The sequence below is a fragment of the Lissotriton vulgaris genome, chromosome 2_1 (genome assembly GCF_964263255.1).
Source record: "Lissotriton vulgaris chromosome 2_1, aLisVul1.2, whole genome shotgun sequence".
Taxonomy (NCBI): domain Eukaryota; kingdom Metazoa; phylum Chordata; class Amphibia; order Caudata; family Salamandridae; genus Lissotriton; species Lissotriton vulgaris.
Window position 1 is genome coordinate 84,683,355 of NC_141687.1, and position 27,510 is coordinate 84,710,864.

Sequence of the window (27,510 nt, forward strand, 5' to 3'; positions counted from 1 at the left end):
TGCGTACCAGACACCATAAAAACGCGGAAATAAATAGGGTTTATGCTACGTCCCAAAAAAAAGGGGGTTGCACATAAGGAAAATTCATCATGTTGCCCAACGTGGAGAGTGAAAAATAGTTACCTATAATGCAAAATATGTAAAGAAGAACAACTTTACCATTCCCATCATAGACTCTATATACATATAAATATCTATATATATATATATATATATATATATATATATATATATCGGGAAGCGAGGGGAACCTGCTCAAATCCGACAAGAAAGCAAAGGGCTTCACATCGAGCAAAGCGACAGGAATGTTGTACAAATTATAAATAACAAGAACGAAAAACAATCACTGGTGCATTATGGAACATGGAGTTCACGCCGCTTCCGTTCTTGTTTCCTATTGGAGGAACTGCCGCTTTGAACTAATTGAAGCCCCACCAATGAGGTGATTAGAAGCTTGTCAAATTTGGGGGCTGAGCAGAGGACTAACTAGAGGCCTGGCACTGAAGAAGGTTAAAAAATACCGAAATGCATTTGCCGAAATAAAGCCATCATGTTGACTTGTCCCGAAGTGCTACGTGTGTTACTGTGCTAGCGAGGCAAAAAGGTTTCACCCACCTGACGGAGGCACCCGCTGCAGTGTTCGAACGACCAGGTGAATGGAGTTGTGGATATAAATTGGTATGTTTGAACCCCCGCTAAACCAGCGCTTGGTGTCGGAAGGCGCGGACTAGTCAAGCCTGGGGTGCTCCGTTCATAGGAGGGTCACCCACAAGCGTCTGTGTTTGTTGTCATCAGCGGGAAGCGAGGGGAACCTGCTCAAATCCGACAAGAAAGCAAAGGGCTTCACATCGAGCAAAGCGACAGGAATGTTGTTCAAATTATAAATAACAAGAACGAAAAACAATCACTGGTGCATTATGGAACATGGAGTTCACGCCGCTTCCGTTCTTGTTTCCTATTGGAGGAACTGCCGCTTTGAACTAATTGAAGCCCCGCCAATGAGGTGATTAGAAGCTTGTCAAATTTGGGGGCTGAGCAGAGGACTAACTAGAGGCCTGGCACTGAAGAAGGTTAAAAAATACCGAAATGCATTTGCCGAAATAAAGCCATCATGTTGACTTGTCCCGAAGTGCTCCGTGTGTTACTGTGCTAGCGAGGCAAAAAGGTTTCACCCACCTGACGGAGGCACCCGCTGCAGTGTTCGAACGACCAGGTGAATGGAGTTGTGGATATAAATTGGTATGTTTGAACCCCCGCTAAACCAGCGCTTGGTGTCGGAAGGCGCGGACTAGTCAAGCCTGGGGTGCTCCGTTCATAGGAGGGTCACCCACAAGCGTCTGTGTTTGTTGTCATCAGCGGGAAGCGAGGGGAACCTGCTCAAATCCGACAAGAAAGCAAAGGGCTTCACATCGAGCAAAGCGACAGGGATGTTGTTCAAATTATAAATAACAAGAACGAAAAACCATCACTGGTGCATTATGGAACATGGAGTTCACGCCGCTTCCGTTCTTGTTTCCTATTGGAGGAACTGCCGCTTTGAACTAATTGAAGCCCCGCCAATGAGGTGATTAGAAGCATGTCAAATTTGGGGGCTGAGCAGAGGACTAACTAGAGGCCTGGCACTGAAGAAGGTTAAAAAAATACCGAAATGCATTTGCCGAAATAAAGCCATCATGTTGACTTGTCCCGAAGTGCTCCGTGTGTTACTGTGCTAGCGAGGCAAAAAGGTTTCACCCACCTGACGGAGGCACCCGCTGCAGTGTTCGAACGACCAGGTGAATGGAGTTGTGGATATAAATTGGTATGTTTGAACCCCTGCTAAACCAGCGCTTGGTGTCGGAAGGCGCGGACTAGTCAAGCCTGGGGTGCTCCGTTCATAGGAGGGTCACCCACAAGCGTCTGTGTTTGTTGTCATCAGCGGGAAGCGAGGGGAACCTGCTCAAATCCGACAAGAAAGCAAAGGGCTTCACATCGAGCAAAGCGACAGGAATGTTGTTCAAATTATAAATAACAAGAACGAAAAACAATCACTGGTGCATTATGGAACATGGAGTTCACGCCGCTTCCGTTCTTGTTTCCTATTGGAGGAACTGCCGCTTTGAACTAATTGAAGCCCCGCCAATGAGGTGATTAGAAGCTTGTCAAATTTGGGGGCTGAGCAGAGGACTAACTAGAGGCCTGGCACTGAAGAAGGTTAAAAAATACCGAAATGCATTTGCCGAAATAAAGCCATCATGTTGACTTGTCCCGAAGTGCTCCGTGTGTTACTGTGCTAGCGAGGCAAAAAGGTTTCACCCACCTGACGGAGGCACCCGCTGCAGTGTTCGAACGACCAGGTGAATGGAGTTGTGGATATAAATTGGTATGTTTGAACCCCCGCTAAACCAGCGCTTGGTGTCGGAAGGCGCGGACTAGTCAAGCCTGGGGTGCTCCGTTCATAGGAGGGTCACCCACAAGCGTCTGTGTTTGTTGTCATCAGCGGGAAGCGAGGGGAACCTGCTCAAATCCGACAAGAAAGCAAAGGGCTTCACATCGAGCAAAGCGACAGGAATGTTGTTCAAATTATAAATAACAAGAACGAAAAACAATCACTGGTGCATTATGGAACATGGAGTTCACGCCGCTTCCGTTCTTGTTTCCTATTGGAGGAACTGCCGCTTTGAACTAATTGAAGCCCCGCCAATGAGAAGCCCCGCCAATGAGGTGATTAGAAGCTTGTCAAATTTGGGGGCTGAGCAGAGGACTAACTAGAGGCCTGGCACTGAAGAAGGTTAAAAAATACCGAAATGCATTTGCCGAAATAAAGCCATCATGTTGACTTGTCCCGAAGTGCTACGTGTGTTACTGTGCTAGCGAGGCAAAAAGGTTTCACCCACCTGACGGAGGCACCCGCTGCAGTGTTCGAACGACCAGGTGAATGGAGTTGTGGATATATATATATATATATATATATATATATAGATATTTCTTCTCTTCACAGTTGATAAATACAAAAACGTTCCAACAAAGAGAAGAAGCGATCAGCCTGAATAAGACATCCCGCTGAACCTGGTACGTTATCATTAATGTTTACAACACGGTAAACATGTTAATACAGTCCGGGAAACAAGACCAAATTTGACCCCTGACCTCCCTCTTTCCTAAACAGGAGAACAAGACCCCACCCTATCTAAAGAATACCTTCCCTCCTTCCAGAACCAGTGGTACGTAATACAAAAAGGCGCATTACACAAACTTGCACATGTAAATGGAAATACACCAAACACACAAATTTTCTTTATTTATTATTTTTGATTGTTTTTCTCACAGAAAACGAAAATTTGTTCTACGCAACATTGACTACGCCCTGATGAAGACCTTTTATTAATCGAGAGATCCACAATTACCAAGGTCGAAACGCGTTGGCATTCTCACTAGAGGATTAGAGCACTATATACTAGAACGATCACATCAAAATAAACACATACGAGCCGGACTGTATGAGCTCTCCTGTATATTGCTTTAAATAATAGACTCTGAACTCTAATGGGACCAATTAATAAGAATTTTTTTTTTTTTTTGTAAGACCTTTATTGCACATTGTTCATATACACAGCGGTGTGCCTACAACCCACTGCTGGGGCCGGCCGCAATCGGTGTACCACATATATCATACAAGCTTGACATCATACGCCAGAGGCACGAGTGCAGGAGTCCAGAAGTCTTAGCTCACGTAGGCACTACAGTTAATCCAGATGTAATATTTACAGCACACCCTTAGAGTGCGGTCGTTCGCCCCCATGTGATCTCGGTCTAATTTTCAGTTTTCATAAAGAAAGGCAACGTCAACAAGTCCCAACCCCACCCCCCCGTCTTATCCTGGTTTCAGTGAGTAGTCCAAGTCCAGTAGGCATAGTGTGATAGGGCAGCCAATGCATCATACGTCTAACAGTGCATCCCCAAGGTAGGGAACCTTCACCCCCTCTCAGAACCCTCCAGAGGCCGTAGCGAGGATCGGTAAGACATGGATGTCATGCCAGTCCTAGCAGTCCACTACATTCTCACTGTCAGGACCATCGCCCAGGCACTCCACACTAGATACAGGGCAATCTTATCGCCCTCGCACAAGAACATCTCATGCAGCTCCTTCCCCGCCATCTGACATAGCAGGAGTCACACTCTCGTCGCTGTCAGTGCCTGTTAAAGACAGCATATAAAGTGTAAACGGAGCCCATACATCCCTCGGGCGAGACGCCGCAGGTAACTCGTCATAGTAACAGTTCAATTGGTCCCTGCAATAGGCCATATCCTTCAGCCACAATTGCACCTCAGGCGCTCTCCTCCCTCCCCAAACAATAGCAACCCTCCTTCTGGCCAATTGAAGCGCCAGCACCACCAGCCGCCGCGACGGCGCAGCCACACCAGAAGCAATGCCCAAAAGACACAGGCGTACATCCAGCTTTACCTCAGTTGAAGCCATGACAGTCAGCCTTTGTCACCTCCTTCCAGAAATCGTAGACGCGTAAGCATCCCCAGGCCAGGTGTACAAAGTCAGCGTCCTCAGCTCCGCATCGGACACATTGAGCAGTGGGCCTGAGCCCATATCGTAGCAGTTGGGCCGGCGTATAGTACCACTGTTGTAGAAATTTATAATGCAGAAGGCGGAAATTGCCATTGATCACATACCCCCCAGTCATAGCACAGCATTCATTCCAATCGTCATCACTCAGCGGTTCCGGGAGACTCCTATCCCACCTTGCTCTAGCCAGGGTCGCCCCCCCACCTTCATCTTCCTGTGCAGCCTTATATAGTTTAGATAGCAGTTTAGTCCTGTCCTTGACCGTATATAGCAACTGCAAGGCACCTAGGGCCAATGGTTCCTCCGGATATGTTGGGTATAAGTCACGCACCGCAGCCCGTAGCCTGACATACACAAAGGTGGACATAGTAGCATTCGTCGAGCGGGTCCTCATCTCCTGAGAGGAGAGAAACGATGTTCCCGGAAATAGGTCCCCCATAGTCTGTAGTCCAGCCTCCCGCAGAATCTGCAGCCCTCCCGGTTCGCCCGATACGGAGATATCCGAGTGATAAAGTAGCGGCATAGCCGGGGCGTATAGCGGTAGTCTGCCAGCTCGTTTACCCAGGCTAGTCCATGCAGTCGCCGTGAGCCGCACGGTATCAATCTCCCCCTTCTCAAACACCGAGTGCTTATTTACGATCATAGCCCTTAGTGGGTACGGCAGGACTGCGCTTGCTTCCAGTGCTACGTGCGGAGTGTATGGCGGAGAATTTATCCAGTAGCTCGCAAAGTGTGCCTGTGCGCAAAGATAATAAAGCCTCATATCCGGCAGGGCGAACCCACCCAGATCGTATGGCTTGGTCAGCACTTCCCAAGTCACTCGCGGCCTCTTGCCGGCCCAGGTGAGAGATATCAACAGGGACCTCAGTCTCGCAAAGAAGTGTGACCTCAGCGGGACTGGAATGTTGGTGAAGAGGTAAAGAAATTTCGGCAGCACTACCATTTTAATCAAAGACACGCGATCCGCCAGAGTCAGTGGGAGACGAGTCCATCTCGCCACCTGGTCTTCCAGGTTGGAAATGGCAACGCCGTAGTTGGCCCGTATGACTTCTTGACAATCCCTATGCACCCAAACGCCCAGGTATCTAACTGATCCGTCGCCCATTCCAGCGGGAATTCCAATGGAACCCGGAGAGTAACATCCGTGAGAGGCAGCACCACTGACTTGTCCCAGTTTATGGTCAGTCCTGAGTGCCGGCCGAATTTAATGAACTCTCGAAGTATGTTTTCCAGGTGAAGCGCCGGGTCCCTGACATATAGGACCATGTTGTCAGCGTACATTGACACGGCCAACGATCTGAGAGGGAACTTCAGTGCTGCTTCCGCATACCTCTGCCGCAAGACACAGGCCAACGGTTCCATCATGATGGCAAAAAGCAGGGGCGAAAGAGGGCAGCCCTGCCTTGTCCCCCTCTGTATTGGAAAGGAGGTAGAGACATGACCATTAACCCTAACTCTTGCCGTGGGTGCAGTATACAACAGGGCAATCAGTGACGTGAAGAACAAAGGCACCCCCATCCGATGCAGAACGGCCAGCATATACTTCCATGCCACTGAATTGAAAGCCTTGGCGGCATCAAGCATGACCGCCACCGCGGCTAGCTCTGGCTTAAGGAGATGTAGGACGGGGAATAGGGTCCTCAGGTTGTGAGTGGTGGACCGGAGGGGGATAAACCCCGATTGATCTGGTAGCACCATAATCGGCAGGAGGAGACGCAGTCTCGTGGCTAACACTTTGGCAATTATTTTAACATCAGTGTTCATGAGTGAAAGGGGACGGTACGACTCGCACCTATTTAGAGGTTTACTGGGCTTAGGGAGCGCCACCAAGAGCGCCTCTCTCATAGTCCCCGGAAGCCGTCCGCATTCAAAAGCCTCCTCCAGGACCATTGCCACTCGCGGAATAAGCAAATCTGCATATGTTTTATAGAATTCGGCGGGCAAGCCATCTGTGCCAGCCGCCTTCCCATTCGGTAGGGCTGCTATTGCGTCTCTAAATTCCGCCTCAGTAACATGATGCATTAGGAATTCCTGTTGACCCCTGGAGAGCCACACCAGCGCCACATCCTCCAAGTACCGCGGTATTTCTGCCTCTTCCGCCGTTTCCCTACGCTCATAGAGTTGCGCATAATGTCTCGAGAAGCAGGCAAGTATACCATCCGACGTAGTCACCACATCTCCTTGATCGTCAATTTCCAATACAGTGCAGTGTCTAGCCCAAGGGTCTCGAATCCTATCAGCAAGCCCCTTGCCTGGCCTACCCCCTTCTCCATAGTATCTGGCTGTAGCGCGTTTGGACAGAAATTTCACCTCCTGGTCTGCCAATTCATTATATTCTGTGACCTTCGCCCTAATATCCGCTAGCAATATGATTTCCGCCCCTTCCTCCAGTCGGCGCTCTAAAGCCAACAACTCCCTTTCTAGTTTGGACATAGAGTCTCTGATGGACGTGAGGACCCCGGACCGCAACCCAATACATGCACCCCGCACTGAGACCTTAAAGGCCTCCCACACCGTGATCATACTATCCACGGAGCCCACATTGGTCTCGAAGAACTCCTCAACTATCTGCCGCAGACGCTCACACAACACCTGATCCGTTAACACTCCAGGTGAGAGTCGCCAAGTAAATGGAGCAGGAGCATGTGCAGGTATCCGCAGCTTCAGTGTAACAGGGGCATGGTCAGAAAGCGTGCGGGGCAGATGTTCCGCATTCAGCACCCATCCACTCACATCTCGGGTCAATAACCAATAATCCAATCTCGACCACGTATTGTGCTCTGATGTGTAGCAAGTTCCCTCCCGCCTGCCAGGATTCCGCAAGCGCCAAACATCCAACAGTTGCAGCCCATTCATACCCTCGCACACCGCATCCGTCGCTCTCTTACGCTCATAAGGCCGGTCATGCCTCCTATCCAACTCAGAATCCAATGCAACATTCCAGTCCCGCCCACAGAGGATTGCCGATGGCGGTAGGTTATACAGCTTGTTCCAGAGCGCAATGAAAAAATCAGGGTCATCTATAGTAGGGCCATAGACATTGAGAAGAGTGATCAACGTGCCACACAATTTACCCTGCACGACAATATATCTACCATCCTGGTCCACCTCCTCATGTAGCACCTCAAACGGAACATTCTTTTTTATCAGAATCATTACCCCACGGGCATAGGAAGAATACGACGTGGCCCACCTCGCCCCCGCCCACTGTTTGCCCACCATTTCGGCCGCTGTACCCTTGAGATGCGTCTCCTGCAGAAACGCTACTTGTGCTCCATGTCTGTTCAAAAAGGCAAGCATTTGTCTAGTTTTCTGCGCCTTATTTAGCCCTCGCACATTCCATGTAACACACGTGATGGTGCCCCCCCTATCCATATCGCCAAAGGTATAAGCATCCCAGCAGTGAGTTCTTCCTCGGCAGCCCCCACCCGCTAGACCATCCCTCATCTCTCACCAACCCGGAGACAACACCAGTAGTGCTGGTAAAGGCCCGGAACCCCCAACTGTAGCCCCACTCACAGCCCATAGACGTCTCGGACTCATTCCCCTTGACCAGGAAAAACAACAACATCCCAACAGGTTCCAACATCCCGTCCCCCAGCCCGCCGCCCACTTCAGCACTCGTAACTTGCCAAAGCCTTCCCGTGTCCCCCCCCTTTGAAACCCCCAACAATGCAAACAGCCACATTTGGGGATCTCCCTTATCTGGGGGCGTAGTGGCGCACCACCCTCGCCAGAACTGACGGGAGCGCAGACCATTGCCGTTGACAACAACCCCAACCCCTCTACCCACCCCCACGGTCAGAGCATCAAACATGATGGCATACATATAACAGTACATTGCACTGGGCGCCCACGAAGGCGTCCACGCCCAAAGAGCAGCGCCTAAAGCCAAGACAGGCCACCTCATCCAGCGTAGTGGCACATATTGCACAACGGAACCACATTCAGCTGAGTTCTACTGGAAGAGAGCCCCCGTTGAAGCAGCATGGCAGCATTAGCAGGGACAGCGCCAACCAGAGCACTCCCCCTCGCGCTACATGTAGAGCAACAGTACAAAGTGGACCAGGGGCTGAAACGCCCGGGCGGCTCTTCAGCAAGTAATGAATGCGCTACAATAGAGGCGACCCAGTGCAATACTCCGCAGTTCCCCCATCACCATAGCTAGCAGTGCAATGCAGTTCAGGCCTCCTCGTCCAGTCTTTCATCATCCCCTTCATGACGTCCAGGCGGTTCTTTAGCACGTTTTTTCAGTCTTTTGGCATAGTCCATGGCTGCCTTGGGTGAGGAGAAAATCTTGTTATCCGAAGGAGGCCCAATCCGAAGACGCGCAGGGTACAACATGGCATAAACTATGGTCTCCGCCCTCAGTAACTGTTTCACCGCAGCGAATTCGTAACGTGCAGTCTGCACTGCCATGGTGAAGTCGGGATAAAACTCCAGTTTGTTACCCTGATATTCTATGGAGCCCTTCTCCCTGGCAAGCCGTAGAATAGTGTCCCGGTCCCTATAGTTCAGGATCCTAGCGACAATAGGTCGCGGCGGCGCTCCCGGCGGGGGCTTCTTAGCCAGGGACCGATGTGCGGTCTCCACAATGAAGACACGGGATAGCTGGTCAGCCCCAAATATGTCGACGATCATGCGTTCCATGAAGTCCTCCATGCGCCCCACGTTCGTGGATTCCGGCAAGCCTGTAACGCGAACGTTGTTCCTCCTGGACCTCCCTTCTAACTCCTCATTCTTCGCTTGTATGACCGCCAGCACTCTTTCCATACTGAATACTTTGGACGAGACCGTGGCCAGACCATCCTCCGTGGCGGAAACCCGCTGTTCCACCTCTCCCATCCGCTCGTTCTGACGGTCAAATTGTGTCGCCATTTGATCAAGACGATGATTTACTGACTCCATGGTGCCCTCAATAGACTGTAGAGTCTTCTGCATAGCCACTAGTGTGGATTCCAGATTAGGTGCACCCCCAACAGCCCCACCCTGGTCGGAGTCCGCGGGCGCCTGGGAGGATGTATGCGCAGTCTTTTTCGCTTCAAAGTTGATTTTAGGCTGGTTTCTATCGGGCCTGCCCATGACTGCGATCGAACTCAGCGCGGTCCAAGGCTCGGCTATGCAGGGCAGTGATCCCAGTTAAGTCTTTCAAAATAATATCGGGGCACCCACCAGTCGCCGCACACCGTGGAATAGGCCCAGGCCCAGGCCCACAGGCACCCCCAGTCCAGGCCAAGCAGCACCGTCACCCCAGCGGGTGAAGCGCGCCAAAGCAATCTTCGTGTAGCCACACAGTGCAAGTATGTGCAGTAATGCGCAGAGTCCAAAGCAGCAGAAAGGCAGCGCTGAAGGGCCCCCGGGTCCGGGTCCCCCTCCCTGACAGCGCCAATGTTAGGACAGGTAGCGCTGGATATGCGCCGAACGCCGGTGTTCAATGGTCAACAGCCAGGAGAGAGGAGGCCCCAAGATGGCGGGCGCTCCACAGGTCTGTAACACCCAGCGCAGCAGGCCTCCCAGCGAAACGTGCGTGGCGATGAGCACTCTCCCTGGCAGCCCTGAGCGTGGTTCCGCTTAAGCCCCTGTCCTTCCCGGCCACTCCGCTCCTCAGCCGACCCTTTCCCCAGCCCCCCCGGCCCGAGCTCGCGCGGCGCGGGCTATCGCGGCCCAGCACCACCTCCGCAGCACCGGACTAGCGTAGCGCCCCGCCCTTCTCACCGGGACCAGCAGGGCCAAGTCCAGGCCGTCCAAAGCGCCGAAGTCGCTCCGGGGGATCCCGCTGTCCGCTCCGCCTCGCCGCCTCCGCAGACACGAAGCGCCGTCTCCCAGGCTCCACTCTCGCAGGCAGCAACGGCGACAAGGGCCCAGACCGCAGCGAGACTTCCGCTCCGCACCCGCCGGAGTCGCCGTCTTCCACGTCCCGGCCTGGGACCGTCCAGCTCCAGGCGTCCGCAGGACAGCTGCAATCTATGCACAGAGCGCCCCAGAGAGTCACCGATGGCAGCGGATCAAGCTCAGCCGGGGTGTAGGGCAAAAGCGCCGGGGAAAACAGGATAAATTAGCGGATTTTCAATGGTCCTGACGGAGCCTCACACAAGTGCGGCCATCTCGTCCGGCGCCCTCTAGCGCCCCCCCCAATAAGAATTGCTAAGAAAACAATAACGCTATTCTAGCAAACGAGTAGGACTTGAATTTAAGCATATGGTTTTGTATATAAGAGATTGATTTATTATTCTGGAATTTAATGAAGTAACTTATAGTAAATATTATATGATACATATATTTTTTGCAAAAATGGATGTATGAATATATTGTTCAATCACTGTGTCTAGACTGCGAGCACATCTAACCTTTGTATAAAGTGAACAAAAAAAAAGAAAAAAGTAACCAGATTTACGGAGTCAGTTAAAAAGATTTCTGTACTTTATAAAAAGACTGTTTGATTTATGGTGTCAGAGGTAAAACTTTTGATATAACTCATTCTATCTGGATCGCACACGCCAGTTTCGGTTGGATGACCAACTCTTTGTTGGTTACGTGGGCGCTAAAAAGGGACGGACAGTGCACAAACGGACCATTTCGAGATGGGTCGTCTTGTGCATCAAGGCTTGTTACTCTGCCTCCTGTGGGGCTACATGCCCATTCCACTCTGGTCATGGCGGCTACTACTGCCCTGGGTCGGGGAGTCCTCTTGCATGACATCTGTCAGGCAGCTAAGTGGGCCTCGCTGCACACGTTCGCAAGTCACTACTGCCTGGACAGCCAAGTCCGGAGAGATGGCTTTTTTCGGCCGTTCCGTTCTCTAGGACTTTCTGGTGTGATCATTGGTTCGCAGACCCGCCACCAGGGTTGCTATTGCTAGGGTATCTATTCTAAGGTAAGGAATCTAATACTAACCTGTTTCTTTCAGATGCACAAGTTACTTACCTTCGGTAACGATATATCTATAAGAAACAATAGTTAGTACTGGATTCCTTATCGCCCCACCCATCCTCCCCGTTCTGCGAACCGATATCTAGGGTTAAGGTCATCCCCTTACAGGGCCCTAGTTTCATGGCCCCAGTGTTGGATTCTATCATGGCTCTGCGTTTCTGGCTCGGAAAAGCTGTGAATATGAACTGATGTCAGCGCGCGAGGGCGCCGTCTAAGTACTCCGGCGACGTCATCCCGGCACCGGCACCGGCACCGGCACCGACGACGACGGACGCGGAGCCGCAGACGACGCCTACCGACGCGCAAGGGTACTGCTAAGCAAAAGTTTCCGGATCCAGTCTGACGCCTGGAGATATTCTAAGGTAAGGAATCTAATACTAACTACTGTTTCTTATAGATATATCGTTACCGAAGGTAAGTAACTTGTACAGCAGCCTTAAAAAATCCTTACAATTGTAGCACTATTGATGTCAAGAATCTGCAGTATATGTGCAGTGAAGTGTCGATGCAGCATCTGGGTCGATTAAAATAGAAGAAGGAATTAATGTGGTACAGTGTTCACAGCAGTTAGTTTGCGCGTCCGTGTGTGACGTTACCACATGTGGTGCTTTGTGCACCTGTATGAACACACATTACAGTTGCTCCTTGTCACGAAGTCTTGGGCCAAAACACACACAAATGTAATGTTTTCATTGCTGTTGCTAGAAAGTGCTATTGGCTTATGATTCTGATGATCCCATGCACAAACACAAACCTGAACTGCCTATTTAGCTGTACATTTCATCATGTATGGCTGGTTTCATTCAAGTGTAAATCCAAGATTAGGGGCACCGTTGAGTTGACCTGGTCTTGAATTTAATTTGTTCACTCCTCGCAGCTGGCGATCCCGCTAATGACACAGGATGACCTGGACAAAGCTGTTGAACTGCTGGACCGAAGTCTTCACATGAAAAGCCTGAAGATTCTGCTGGTGGTACATAGAAATTCCCAGGTAGGACGGATGCTTTCTTGCATGACATGAAGATGTTCCTATTCAGCTCCCATTTAGTGGTATTTGTGTTACATCAGCAGAAATGTAACCATATGGTATTGTGTGTAAATAAAATAACTATACTGTATCCCAGGAATCGAATGTCCTAGGAAGAGGGGGCGAGTGCCTTATCAGTTGCAACTGCTCTATTCAAGCGTATATTCGTATAATGTATAATTTCAGGTTCTGATGAACAAGGAACTTTCCATTCACAATACCAGCTCAGTTTAAGTTTGCTGGCTCTGCAAATGCAAATTTGAAATCACAAACATGCATTAGAAATTAAAATGTGTAAGTGTGTTTGTTAAAAGCTTTTAAGAGTAATGGCAAAATGAGTTAATCAAAATAAGGGCACGTCCCTATCCGTCTCATGATAATCAAGGCATTACATCAGTGCATTGTGGCAAGCTCCTTATGTTACAAAGCAGACTACATTGCAGACTTTCCTTTGAATTCTTGACTCATTACAAACCTTTGTCTTTTCCACAGAGCTCCACTCTTTGCAACATAGACCCCCTGCCATCCCTTGAAGACTTGGATAATGTTGTATTTGCAGGGATGGATAAAAATAATCGGATTCCAATTACGGGTAAGATAAGGAGTACATCTTTGGTTGTGCCACGATTGCATATCTTTGTATCTGTGCTTGAGGAACTATTTGTCAAACAACCTAGCCTGCATGATTAGGCTGAAAAATACCTATACAGTTTTTTCCTATGAGCTGCTTTTGCTGTAGTGTGTGTTGTGTCTGTTCTCAAGTGTAACTCTAGTGATAACTGTTGTTGTTATAGTTGTGCTCAGTAGAAAAAAAAATCTGATCAAAGTTTGGGTGGGAAAGTTGGGATCTGGGCTGTAGTTTGAGAGAACATAGCTTCCATTATATCACTTTATCCTCCTGCTATATAGATTTATAATCTGTGGCTCATAGGCTGAAACAATGTACAGAGGGAATCCTGAAGTACAAATCCTTCATACTTTCAACATTGTGTTAAGTAGGGCATCTCTTATTTGTTCCTGGCACTCTTAATTTACGATGGGGCTTTCTTTAATAAACTACCTGGATTTTTCCGTATAACAGGCCTAAGAAAATTGGCTTTTGAACATGTCTGTCTTAGTAGAAAAGATGTGGTTACTAAAATCTGTGCCTCTTCCATCTACTTCGCAACAAGCCCCATCTATTTGGGGAATAAATGTAAAACGTGAGTTTCAAGCCAGGTCTGGAAGAATAAGACTGAGAAGTCTTTTGCTTTCATTCGTGTGGCATATGATTGTGATTTTACAGGATGAAGAGCAACATTTGTCCAGTATTGATGTTATATTAATCATGATCCAATTATACATGACTAAAGACCTTCTGCACATTAAGAGTGGACCCCCCGCTTCTGAAAAACTTTCTGGTGGTATCTTGGCCAAATCCCGAAAATAGGGACCTTTAGTAGGTACTGTGCACCTAAGCAGTTGCTAAAGAAACTGATCAAAAAACACAGGCAGTAAATTCAGAGACCGCATTTGAAACTAAGTTGGGTGTATTTTTGCTGTCAAATTTGGCATGTTTAAAAAATATTAAATGTTTCTGGGAACAAGCTCTATTAGTCCTAGTAGTTGTCCTCTTTTCATATACCTTTGCGAATAACATGACATACTGGTGTCAGTCTGTGAAAAGTGCCAAGTGAGAAGCCTCTTAAGATACAGTCAAATAGGTTGTAGGCAAAGATTCAATCCACCATTATAAATCAAAACAGTTCATTTTCTTGGAGATTACTCATGAAAACGGAGATAGCTGTCAAAGAGACAGCATTGTCAAAGTAAGGGTCAAATAGCTACATCTAGTAACACAAAATAGTATTTTAGTTGCCAAGCATCAGTTAACAAAATTACCTCTGAAGAAATGCATGGACTTGAATAGGAACCTTTGATGCTTACATGTATGGAAGAGCGGTAGCAATCGGTTGGTCTAAGACAATCGAAAATCTTGAGGTGAATATTTAAAGATTTTTTTTTAGAAATAAATGTAATGTTTCAGTTAACTTCCATGGATCTGGCTAACTTCCAAAAGTCTAGCAATGACTTCCTCTGAAAGAAGTTTGGATTCATTTGTAGAAGAAAGTGCCCAAAGGCTTGTGTCCCCATAGTCACCAATGGCATCGTTCCGTGATGAAGCGTAGATTGGCTAGTTTTTATACAGGAGCATTTGACAATATCACTCTAATCATTTCAGGCTTACTTTGGCTTCCTATTGTACCAAAAGTGTTGTTTAATAAACAGAGAATAAAAAAAAGTGATATTTATAATTAGATACCTAACCTACAAAGCTCATCATCTGAGGACACCATTACATTTTGCCACTTTCCACTACATCTGTGGGAGTCAAAAAGGTCTAAATTCTGATGATCTCAAGTCCACAGCTAATCCTTTTCAGGAACAGCTGCTACTTTCTGGAACGTATTGCCGGCAGGTGTTGGGACCGAACATGTGCTTGTCATTCAGGTGGAACCTCAGATCATTTATTTTAGACACATTCCCTGAAATAGAAAGGTATTCTGTTGCTCTTGCCTTCCTCTTACCTCTCTCCTTATATCTGTTTAAAGACAGGGTACACTTTGATCTATTGTAAAGTGCCCCAATTGTTTCTTAGTGCAGGAGCACTATAAAGAACTGTTAAATAGAAATATGACAGAGTGAACAGGATTATTTGTTACTTCATAACACCATTATCCTATTAAAGTGTACCTTTAGTTAGAAAAAGAAGTCTGTCAGATGTAAGAGTGAGTCTCTGTTAGGGTATAAACTAATGTAAGAGAAACTGTGCAGTTCTCTTCCAGGGGATCCTCATCAATAGTCATAAGCACTGAATATTCCCGCCCATGTGCGGGACCCCGGAAACAATATAAAAATATATATGTATAAAACACATATATCTCGCTCCACATATATGTATGTACATATATCATTTTTCTCACATCAATGCAGCCCCAAAACTGAGGCTAAACAATGCAAACACATATACATGAACTGCAATTAGTAAGGAATCAAAAAACACATTAGGTCAAAAAAGCCCTTGAACTTTGTGTTTTAATGAGTCAAACCACTCATAAATCCTGAAAATTGCTTATAAATAGACATTGTTAGCCCTCAGGCTGCATTGCAAAACAATATCATAGAAAATGAAACCATTTTCCCAATAACTGGCACCGTGCCTTTAAGGCAGCCATGACCCCAGGCTTCCCATCATGCCTCAGGGGTGACAGTTAGGTCAGTTGTTCTTTCCGGCTCCTTCAGTCAGGACCCTGGTGAAACAGCTCCCTTTCTTTTTGACTTTCTGTCAAAAAATATTCAGCTTTTACTAGAATTTTTGACTTCACTCGACGTCTTTTAGACATAGTGCTGTTTGAACACTTTTTGTGCTTAAAAAAGGTATTTTTCCTGTCAAAGATGCCTTCTCTCTTCAACAACTGTCCTTCATGTGGAAGGAAAAAGGCAAAGACTGACTCTCATTCAGTCTGTATCCTGTGCCTACCAGACTCTCATTCCTCTAAAACCTGTGAACACTGCCAGGTTTTATCTTCCAGGACTCTTAAGGATCGAGAGAGGATTAGAGCTTATGGGCTTTCTGAGAGAGGAAGATCTCCCAAGAAGCAGAAAAGTCGGAAGACGCAGTCGACGTCGAGAGGAGCCCCGACTGGTTCACATTCGACGTCGGGATCGGCGTTGGAGAAGCAGTCGACGGCGACGAAGAAGATGTCTTCAGCGTCTACATTGAAGGTACCTCCGCTTCAGTCAGCGTCGAGGGACAGGTCGCCGTCGCAGCGGAAGAGCTCGACGGCGAGCCGTATGACGTCGAAACAGCATCGTCATGCTGTGACGTCGAGGCATTCTCCGTCGACGTCGGTCCATCGACGTTCGACGTCGAGCCATCCTCCGTCGACGACTAGCCATGGTCGTTCGACGTCGAGGGAGCCTCTGTCGACACATCATCGGTCGACGTCGATGCAGCCAACGTCGACGCCTGGACGAGAGCGTTCGACGTCGGAGCGGCATTTGGAGTCGAGGCACGCCCAGTCGCCGTCAAATCAACGGCGATCGGCGTCGAAACAGCCTCCATCGACGTCGAGCAGACAGCCTTCAACGTCGAAGGACAGCCATCGCCACCCGAGGTCGACGGAGAAATCACTGTCGACGTCGAGGGAGCGTCTTCCTGCTCGGCGTCGATACAACCACCGTCGAGGGATCAGCATAGATCCAGGGAGAGAAGTTCTTCGCAAACAAAGAACGTTACTCCTACAAAATCAAAGGAGGTGGTTCGAGACAAGGGAAGTGACTTGTTAGTCCAGACTCATGCCCTAGAGCCACAGTTGGGTTCTCCAGGTTCAGCATCGGCTGCGGAGGTGGAACAATCTCCAGTGCAGGATACCCCCGCCAAGAGACGGAGACTTGCAGAAGAAAGATCTCGCTCAAGGTCTCCTTCTGGATCTCTGGTGAGTCTTTCCTCATCATCCTCATCATCTCGGAGTGGCAGATCCTCGGATGGACGGAGCGGCGCATCTAATAGGGGGAGGTCCGAATCCCCTGCAAGATCGCAACAGGATCGAACGGAACGACCTCAACGGTCGCGTACACCTGAGAAGGATCCCGTCCACAAGTCTCCTTCTGTTCATCTTTCCCCAAGGTGGAATAGACCTCTTCACCACTGGGCAAAGGACAAGGAGACGGCAGAGCGCCTAAAGCGATATCGAGACCAACCTCTTCCCCGCAGAGAAAGGTCTCGTTCTCAACACTCAAGCAAGAGACATTCTCGTCACAGAGAGAGATCTCGTTCCAAGACGCGTTCTAGCAGAAGAACTAGGTCCAGGAGGGCTAGTAGTTCTTCAAGTTTGTCGAGAACACGATCTCACAGGGATTACTCCCCGACTCTTACAAACAGTCCACGCTCAAGAGTGTCTCCAACTGAGGATATTTTCTCGTTCCAAGATATCTTGGGCAGGGGAGCCCTGAAACTGGGAGTACCGATGACAGCTCCACAAGTCAAGACGACTGTCATATTCGAAACCCTGCAACATAGATCAGCACCCAAACCGTTGTTGCCGCTGGTTCCGGGTATAATGGAACATGTGAATGAAGTCTTCCTCACTCCGGCAACGGTGAAGTCCGTTCCAGCGAGGATTCTCAAAAAGTATCGTCCTCCGGAAGAGGATCCTCTGTTCCTCAAAGCTGATCCCCCGCCAGATTCAGTGATCATTACGGCGGCAAGGAAATCCAATGCAGTGGCTTCCTCATCCACGGTACCTCCGGATAAGGATAGCAAGGTGCAGGACTCATGGGGGAGAAGGGTGTGTAACACCTCAGCCTCTTTCCTCAAGGTTTCTAACGCGGAGGCCCTGCTCGGCAGGTATGACAGGTCTCTGTGGGACTCTCTTCAGAGATTTACCGCAAAGCTCCCTGAAGAAGACAGAAAGGACTTTGAGGAGGTTCTGATGGAGGGCAGTCAAGTCTCCAACCAGATTATAGGATCGGCAGCAGATGGGGCAACTCTGGCGGCACATGGCTATGTGCAAGGAGTAACAGCAAGGAGAACATCTTGGTTACGCCTCACAGCATTAAAACCGGAGGCTCAAGCAAGAATCCTGAACCTTCCTTTTTCAGGCACATCTCTCTTTGGAGCGAGTGCGCATGAAGAAATGCAGCGGATAAAGACCGAGTTGGACACTCTCAAAGCGGTGGGACTCGAGAAGAAAAAGGAATTTAAGAAGAAATTCCGTTCGAACAACAAGGGTTATTCGAAGCAGAGGGTTCAAACCCCTCAATGGCAGAAAGGCCAGAACCAACAAGGCCAACAAAAGACACAGTACAAAGGCAAGGGCAATTCCAAGGGAAATGGAAATCAGCGCCAAGGCAACAACTTCAATAAAGCGCAGCAGAAGCAATGAGTCTTCACTTCCCCCAGCGCCGTTACCCACTCCAGTGGGGGGAAGCATTGCGCATCACAGGACAGAGTGGCAGGCCATCACCAAAGATCAATGGGTGTTGTCTACGCTGCAGAATGGGTACTGTCTTCGTTTCCATCGTCTACCTCCGCACGTTTCCCCGATGTCAACATCAAGTCACCAGCTACAAAGGTTAAAAGCAGAAGTAGCTACACTCCTCGAGAAAGAAGCCATCGAGAGAGTTCCAGTGTCCCAGAGGGGGAAAGGAGTGTACTCAAGGTATTTTCTGGTCAGAAAAAAGGGCCAGAAGGAAGAATACAGGCCCATTCTGGACTTGAGAACACTCAATCTGCATGTACGAAAAGAAAAGTTTTGCATGTTGGCGCTTCATCAGATATATCCACATCTCAGGCAGGGGGATTGGATGTGTTCGATGGACCTTCAAGATGCGTACTTCCATATTCCAATACGGCAAGATCACAGAAGATTCCTTCGGTTCCGGGTGGGGACCTCTCACTACCAGTTCAAAGTCCTCCCGTTTGGGTTGAAGTCGGCTCCCAGAGTGTTCACCAAGTGTGTCGCAGTGGTGGCGGCAGCTCTACGCCGCAGGGGAGTCTTCGTATACCCATACTTAGACGATTGGCTGTTGAAAGGTCCAACTCCAGGCAACGTAAGGAATCAATTCAAGACATGCATAGAACTTTGTCAACGTCTAGGTCTACATGTCAATTTCAACAAGTCTGTCTCACAACCAACTCAGAGGATCCACTTCCTAGGAGCTCTGCTAGACTCCGAAGTAGGAAAAGTGTTTCCTTCGGAGGAGAGACAGTTTTCGATAGCCCTCAAGTGCCAGCAAGTTCTTCTCCACAGGTCCCAGAAGGTGCGGAAGATAGCCTCGCTCTTGGGGTCGATGGCTTCCTGCATCTTCCTAGTACCGAACGCCAGACTTCGGATGCGTCCTCTTCAGCAGGATCTGGAGGACAAATGGGACCAACACTCAGATCAGTGGGACGATCGGATCACTTTGTCGGAGGTTGCTCAATCTTCCCTCCAGTGGTGGACAAAGAGACAGAACATGCAGATGGGAGTTCTCTTCCATCAGCCGCCTCCAACACAAACGATCATCACAGATGCATCATTGCAAGGATGGGGAGCGCACATGGGACCCCTACAAGTGCAGGGTCTGTGGTCTCCCAAGGAAAGCACTTATCATATCAACTTGCTGGAGTTGAGAGCGGTTCACCTGGCTCTCAAAGCGTTCCTTCCCTCGCTTCAAGAGAAAATGATTCTAGTACAGACGGACAACACCACCACGATGTACTATTCAAACAAGCAGGGAGGAACACGCTCAAGGACTCTGTCTCTGGAAGCTCAGCGCATCTGGCATTGGCTTCTAGCTCGCAAGTTGTCTGTTCAGGCAGTCCACCTCCCAGGAGAGCAGAACGTGAGGGCGGACGCTCTAAGTCGGCAATTCGAAGACAGAGAAGACTGGGTTCTCAACGACGAAGTGCTAGACGACATTTTCCAGTCTTGGGGTCGTCCTTCAATAGATCTCTTCGCAGACGACAAACACCAAATGCCCAAGCTTCGCCTCCAGGTTCTATCGACCAGGAACGAGAGGGAATGCTCTGTTGATGGACTGGTCGGGCAGTTTGTGTACGCCTTCCCACCCCTTCCGCTGATCCAGAAGGTGGTGAGCAAGCTGAGCCACTCGTGCACAACGATGATCCTGATTGCCCCCGACTGGCCGAGACAATGGTGGTACACAGACCTACTTCACCTATCAGTGTCTCCTCACAAGAGGCTTCCATGCAGGCAGGACCTGTTGTCGAAGATGAACGGGAGGATTCACCATCCCAACCTTCCGTCACTGAACTTGGCAGCATGGCTCCTGAGGTCATACAGTACGGCCATCTAGGGCTGCCACAGGACTGCATGGCCATTCTGAAAGAAGCACGACGCCCTTCCACTAGACATTCGTATGCATGCAAGTGGAAGAGATTCTATATGTGGTGCATGCAGAATGGTCACAATCCGGTAAAAAGTCAGGAAGAAGCAGTTCTCCCATACTTGTTGTACCTGACTAAAGCAGGTTTGAAGTTTAACTCCATTAAGGTGCATTTAGCCGCTATTACAGCTTATAGGCGATCACCTTCACAAACTTCTTTTTTTCAGCTTCCTGCAGTAAAAGATTTCCTGCAGGGTCTAAAGAAAGTGTACCCTCCTGTTCGGCCTCCTACTCCGCCTTGGGAGCTGAACCTAGTCCTATCAAAATTGATGGGTTCACCTTTTGAGCCTATTCATAAAGCTTCTTTACAGCATATTTCCTGGAAAGCGGCTTTTTTGATAGCGATTACGTCAGCCCGTAGGGTGAGCGAAATTCAGGCCCTATGTACTAAAGAACCGTATACGGTTTTTCATCTGAACAGAGTGGTGCTTAGAACGCATCCTTCTTTCCTGCCTAAAGTGGTATCTGATTTTCATGTCAATCAGTCTATCTCTTTACCCACTTTCTTTCCTAATCCCTCTACTCCAGCTGAGAGGGCGTTACACTCTCTGGACCTGAAAAGGGGTTTAAAGTTCTATCTGGACAGGTCCAAGTCTATTCGACATTCTGATCAATTGTTTGTTAACTACGGTTCGATCAGGACTGGTCATGCAGCCTCGAAACGTTCTATCTCCAGGTGGATCGTTTCGTGTATCAAGCTTGCTTACCAATTGGCACAGAAGACTTTAGGGGGTTCCCCTAAGGCGCATTCTACTAGAGGTAGAGCAGCCACGGCGGCCTACCTGCAGGATGTGCCCATGTCTGAGATTTGTAAAGCGGCGACCTGGAGGTCTGTCCATACATTTACCGGACATTACTGTCTAGATTCTGACACGAGAGAAGATACCCAGGTGGGCCAAGCCTCCCTGAGGAATCTGGTTAACAGCTAAAGTTTCTTTTGGCTGTTATGTTTGGTTGGGTCATGTACTTCTCATTTACCTGCAGGTGGTTGATGGGCTTGCTATTCTATTCAGTGCTTATGACTATTGATGAGGATCCCCTGGAAGAGAAGGATAAGTTACTTACCTGTAATCCTAGTTCTCTTCCAGGGGTATCCTCATCAAAGTCATAAGCAACCCACCCGCCTCCCCAGGTAAATGAGATTTGGTACTGTTTTGTTTTCAATCTTGTGGTTGAGCCCTGTCTTCAGGGTTATGCAAAGAACAACTGACCTAACTGTCACCCCTGAGGCATGATGGGAAGCCTGGGGTCATGGCTGCCTTAAAGGCACGGTGCCAGTTATTGGGAAAATGGTTTCATTTTCTATGATATTGTTTTGCAATGCAGCCTGAGGGCTAACAATGTCTATTTATAAGCAATTTTCAGGATTTATGAGTGGTTTGACTCATTAAAACACAAAGTTCAAGGGCTTTTTTGACCTAATGTGTTTTTTGATTCCTTACTAATTGCAGTTCATGTATATGTGTTTGCATTGTTTAGCCTCAGTTTTGGGGCTGCATTGATGTGAGAAAAATGATATATGTACATACATATATGTGGAGCGAGATATATGTGTTTTATACATATATATTTTTATATTGTTTCCGGGGTCCCGCACATGGGCGGGAATATTCAGTGCTTATGACTTTGATGAGGATACCCCTGGAAGAGAACTAGGATTACAGGTAAGTAACTTATCCATCTGTGTCCCCCTGTAAGCTACTGGGAATCATTGGAATCTGCTAATTTGCTACATATCTCAGTATAAAGAGTATAAAGAGAATTGGTAAAAATAGGGCTCAAAGTCCTATTTTACTAATTCTCTTTAGAGTATAGCATTTCTTCTGCTTGTATTTCGCGAACTTGTGTTATTCAAAGTGAGATTGTGTGTTAAACACAATAAATTCAGACTTTTTGCAGCTCAAGAGCCTTGTTTATCTTTACATTTTTTTCCAGGTATTCAGACCAGAGACCGTAGTTCTCCACCCCCAGGCTACATTCCAGATGCGCAGCACCAAGTTGTTCGAAATGGATCTTTCACTAGCATCACCAGCGAGGGAGAGTTCATTCCAGAGAGCATGGACCAAGTAAATTTTGCAATCTTTTTTTTAAACTTTAATTTCTCAATTCCAGTCACGTAATACAGTTAGGATCGATTTGGGTATTAAGTAGATAGTCATTTCCAGCTGAATCATGGTTAACAGAATAATCCCTCTGAATTAATTGTACATTCATCCACGTAGTGAGAAAAGCATGCAAATTGATCAGATGTACGAAATGCTTTGGGTGGATTCAAGTCGTCATTCCTTTGCCATATTGTCATATAATACTGAATGCCACATTTAATACTATAACAGAAATAAGGTATAAGGCCTGTGCTGGATTCCTAGCAAATGTACTGTGGCAATAGATACTTCTAACTGTAGATTTCTTACCTTGTGACAATTCCTGAGGTGTCAGGCTGGATCTTGAAATTATAGAGCAGTACTGCTGTGCACTGGTAGGTGGCATCGTGGATCTGTGCTGATGTCATTCTACTCAGAACGTGATGAGCAGGGCCCTCTTATAAGCTCCACTTATGCCTGCTGGCGTAATTTCCTTTCTTTCCAGACCTTTACGCGTGGATCCAGTGCTATTTCCTACTCTTGTCAAGACCTTTTTAAAAACAATTTAATCAATAGGGTTTACGCCGTGTTGGGACCTTCGCAATCAGATGTCGATGACAGACCCTCAGAAAGGGTGTGTGTGGTGCTTTGGGTCGGAGTAAGATTCCAGGGATTGTGACAGTTGCTCCCAGAGTAATCTGAAGGCCATATAGAACTGCGAGGCAAAGCTGTATATCGCCAAACGTCAGAAGAATCTATACCATGACCTGGTCGAAGTCGAAAGGAAGGTCCCTTAGCAGATCACCATTATGGTTGTAGTCTTGAGGTAAGTCCAAGAAAAAGCATAAGATATAGAAGTGGGAATATGCCCTTTCCTACCATTTTTGTAATTCTGAGAGGACATCAACGTACCACCTGGTCACTCTCCAGATATTCATTGGAGCTGATCCTGAGCCTATTCCCGATCCATCCCTAACTTCTCGGTCTTTCAATGGTGTTGACGCAAAGTAGGGCCTTTAGGGAGGTAATACTGCTCCTTTTTTTGCTGTTAACCAGTTCCCTCTGGCACACCTTCTGGCCCCAAAGATCCACAGTGAGGTTTAGTCAGATTTCCGCCAGCTAGTCCACCCTTGGTGCGGTTGTGCCCCTAAAGCTTGATTTGGGTTCAGAACCACACCTACTTTAGGTCTGACTCCACCTACTTGCACTGGTTCGCTTTGCACCAATGCCAATGCCAACAACGGAGGCGGATTTTCAGCCCATTGTGCTTTCTGAATCAGGGAATTGGGGAATCACCACAGCCTCTATTGAGGCCGTGCCCTACTTTCACCAGAGCGTAGCCATCGGACAAACCTTCTGATAACCTGCCTAGGAATCGTTATTCCCTTTTTAAGGAGGCCCTCATAGGTACCATCTTGGTCACTTGGTTGAAACCATGTTAGGACCACCAGTTAACAGGTAGGCTGCTCAGCGCCATCGGCCAGCGCTAGACAACCCTGACTTTCTTACACAGTATCCGATGCCTGAGAGCTAGGACATGCAGGCGTCCACAAGTAAGGTAATATCTGTGTCTTACCCTCAACTCTACCAGATTGTGAACCAAAATGCATCAAAACATTTAGCATTTAGGAAGCATATGTACTCGTCTGTAGGCCTTGCTCTCAGATCTGTTAACAATAGCTGCCTCTTAGGTCACTATTTACATGCCCGATAATACACGGCAGCCCAAATGTTGCTTACTATCTTGATAACCTATGACCGTCCCTCACTTCAGGATTGATATGACACATCAAAGTTTGGGATTCGCTGTGACTTGGATACAACAGGTTGTTAAGGGTGGGCTGTGGGGAAAAAGGCAGTTAAGTGCCACAACAGAATGAGGGCTTCAACAGGGATGTCCAGGCATCTTTAATGGGCATGCCATTAGATGACTCTTGCCTTTTTGGTGAAAAAGTAGATTCAGTCATGGAATGGTTTAAGGAAAGTAGGTACACAGCGTGCTTCTTGGGTCTGTCTGCCCCCATCGGACAGTTCCACCAGCAATATCATCACCTCCTTAGCTATTGTAGGAGTTTTCAGTTTCGCAAACGACAGTCTCCTCTGCTAGCCCATCAGGCCTTCCAGCATTTTCGTGCCCGAGGTCATGGCTCACAAAGACAACATCCATGGCATCAGGGACAACATGCTGCCCAGTCCTCCGCCCTTCCCTTAACCGCAGCCACAAAACTGTTTTACTTTGTCCTTTCCAGCATACTGCTACCTTGTTGGGCAGGACCTGATATTTCCTCAAAGGGTCGCAAGCCATCCCCTCAGACACGTCAGTTTTTTCCAAATTGTCTGGGGCTATGCCATTTCTTCTCACCCCTATGCACCATCACCCACCATCAGGCTAGCTGACAAAGGAACACATGTCTGCCTTGATTGAAGTGCAGGCCCTCTTGTCCAAAGGTGCCAGGAAAAGAGTTCCAGCATTAGAAGTAGCAGCAGAGTTTTATGTCCACCACTTCCAGATAGACATAGACCAAATAAGGGGCAACCCTGTATTCTTGAGAAACCCGGATGATAGATACCTAACCTGACATAATGGTTCTCTTAGAGAGAGCCTTAGGCCTAAGCTCCCCATGCGGAACAAAACAACTTTTTGGGACAAAATACACATAGTTATCCAGTATTGGGGTATTTTTCATAGATTCACATGCTTAAAGTCCTCCCCCCCGTCGAGGTGGGAGTCTTGCGGTACAAATAAAATATATACATAACTAGCAGCCCGTCCTGACCTTGTCCGGGAGCAAACAGGCTTCCCCGACCCCCGCCTGCCCCGACATTGCCCAGCAGTCCGGGGCCCTGGCCGCTCCGTCCCCCGCCTGCCCCGACCCCCGCCTGCCCCTATATTGTCCACCGATTGTCACAAAGGCCCAGTGTTGAGGCGCTCTGCATAAATCTCCATGGCAGGTGCTGTAAGTCCCCGTATCCCGCCTGCCCCGACATTGTCCCCCGGAGCCTTTCCTCAGCCGATGTAAATTGTACCCTTCTGTTTTGTACCCTTCTGTTTTGTTGTAACTCCCCGTCCCCCGCCTGCCCGACATTGTCCCCCGGAGCCTTACCTCAGCCGCCGCTCCTCAGTTCACTGCTCCTCCTTCTGTTTTGGTGTAAGTCCCCGTCCCCTGCCTGCCCCGACCCGCGCCTGCCCGACATTGTCCCCCGGAGCCTTACCTCAGCCGCCGCTTCTCAGTTCACCGCTGGTCACCGCTCCTCCCGCCGGTCCGCTGCTCCTCACCTCCTCCCCCACGCCATGTCTGCCGCTCGTCACCGCTCCTCCCCGCGCCATGTCCGCGGCTCCTCCTCGCGCTCCTGGACGCCGCACCTCCCCGCGCTCCTGACGTCAGCACGCAGGTCGCGGCCGGCGCTACTTCGAGGGGACTACTTTTTTTATAATGTACATTTTTTAAATATAACGTATTTTTTTACTTTATATAGCCTATGTCCATCTGCACACCCTGAGGATTACAACGATGTATCGGGTGTGTGGATTGGCGCTGTGGTTCCGAGTTTACCCGCCTCAAAGCCTCAAAGTTCTTCCTTTATAATAGTAGTATAGATAGTAATAAAACATTATACAATAGGCTACCATGGACAGTAAAGTCACTACATTAGCCTATCCTAGTCTTTTTGTAAAAATAACCAAATCTGGAACACAGCCAATCAGGCTCCAGCACCCTCTTAGAACACTCGACAAAGAAGCAACCCCTCCGATTTTCTACCGCACGTTTTGTGACAGGGAGTCTCCCTGAGCTCTGCTACGTTTTTCTTCACCTTTGGCTGAACTTTGTGAGGAGCTATGTCTGAGACTTCTCAGAAAAACTTGTTTTTACCTTGTTCCTCCTGTGGGAAGAAGAAATTGCATTTTGAGGACCCTCACAAGGAGTGTATTTACTGTCTTTATCCAGTTCACAAAGTTAAAGACTGCAGAATTTGTGGATCCTTTCCTGCCAAGACTTTACAAGACAGAGAAGGAAGATTACTGGTTTGGGTTGAGAAGTTAAAAGCTACATCTGACGTTGTTTCAGGAGATGATGGCAGTGTTAGCCCTCAGGTGTCCACCCCATACCAGGAAGAGGGATAGATCTGATGTTCTCTATCTGAGCAATAGAGTAAGACCCTGAAAAAGCCTCATTCTGAGACTGGTCACTCTTCCTCTAAAAAAGAGAAGCTTTCATTCTCTTCAGAGGAGAAATCGGTAGAAAAAGGAAAAATTAAACAGAAAACTATCTCTAAACATCAACAATCTCATTTGGAGTCTCTCAGGATTCCTTCGGCGTCGAAAAAGACATCATCGACGACAGCGGTAACGTCGACAACGATATCGTTGCTGGTTTCGTCTTCGTTGCCTAATCTTCCATCTACAGTACCAGCGACGACGAGGTCATTCCTCTTTGACGCCCACCTCGTTGCCGACGAGCCACCTCCTGTTGTCGCTTCCGCCGTCGAAGACGATACAACTCCCGTCGACGTTTCCACGGTCGGCGACAGCAGCTGCTTCGACGACAAAAGCATCGTCGATGATGGTTTTTCCATCGACGATGCCGATGATAACGTTGGCGGTAATTTATGTGATGGCAGTTTCTGCTGGATCTGATTAACCATCTATGTACATCTCGTCGACGCTGAAGCGTAAGAGACCTACATCTCTACAAATAACACCAGTTTTAACATCAAGGCTATTGTCTACGCTCTCATCTTCGAGAAACTATTTCCAGGACGTATCTCATTTTTCACCCTTGCCTCCTAGTCACTATTTGGAACAATCGGAGGACAATGGACTTTTTAGGCTAGCACGCAATCCTTTTCAACTCCGAATTATATATCAGGATGAGGAGGAGGAGGAAGAGTACTATGAGCCTTGTGAGTCATTACGAGGTCCTCAAGCGACCCCATTGCAACAGGAGCTTATGGTGCAGATGCCTGCTGCCTTGGTCCAA

General features: G+C 48.3%; 1 protein-coding gene across 1 annotated transcript in view; it reads left to right on the forward strand.

The window, feature by feature from the left end:
• Positions 1-27,510, forward strand: part of MAP3K2 (mitogen-activated protein kinase kinase kinase 2) — a 409,487-nt gene that overhangs the window by 189,790 nt on the left and 192,187 nt on the right. The window contains exons 6-8 of the mRNA XM_086954496.1: positions 12,366-12,479; positions 13,008-13,107; positions 22,383-22,513. Coding sequence (XP_086810622.1) covers positions 12,366-12,479; positions 13,008-13,107; positions 22,383-22,513 — 345 coding nt within the window. The remainder of the gene's footprint in view (positions 1-12,365; positions 12,480-13,007; positions 13,108-22,382; positions 22,514-27,510) is intronic.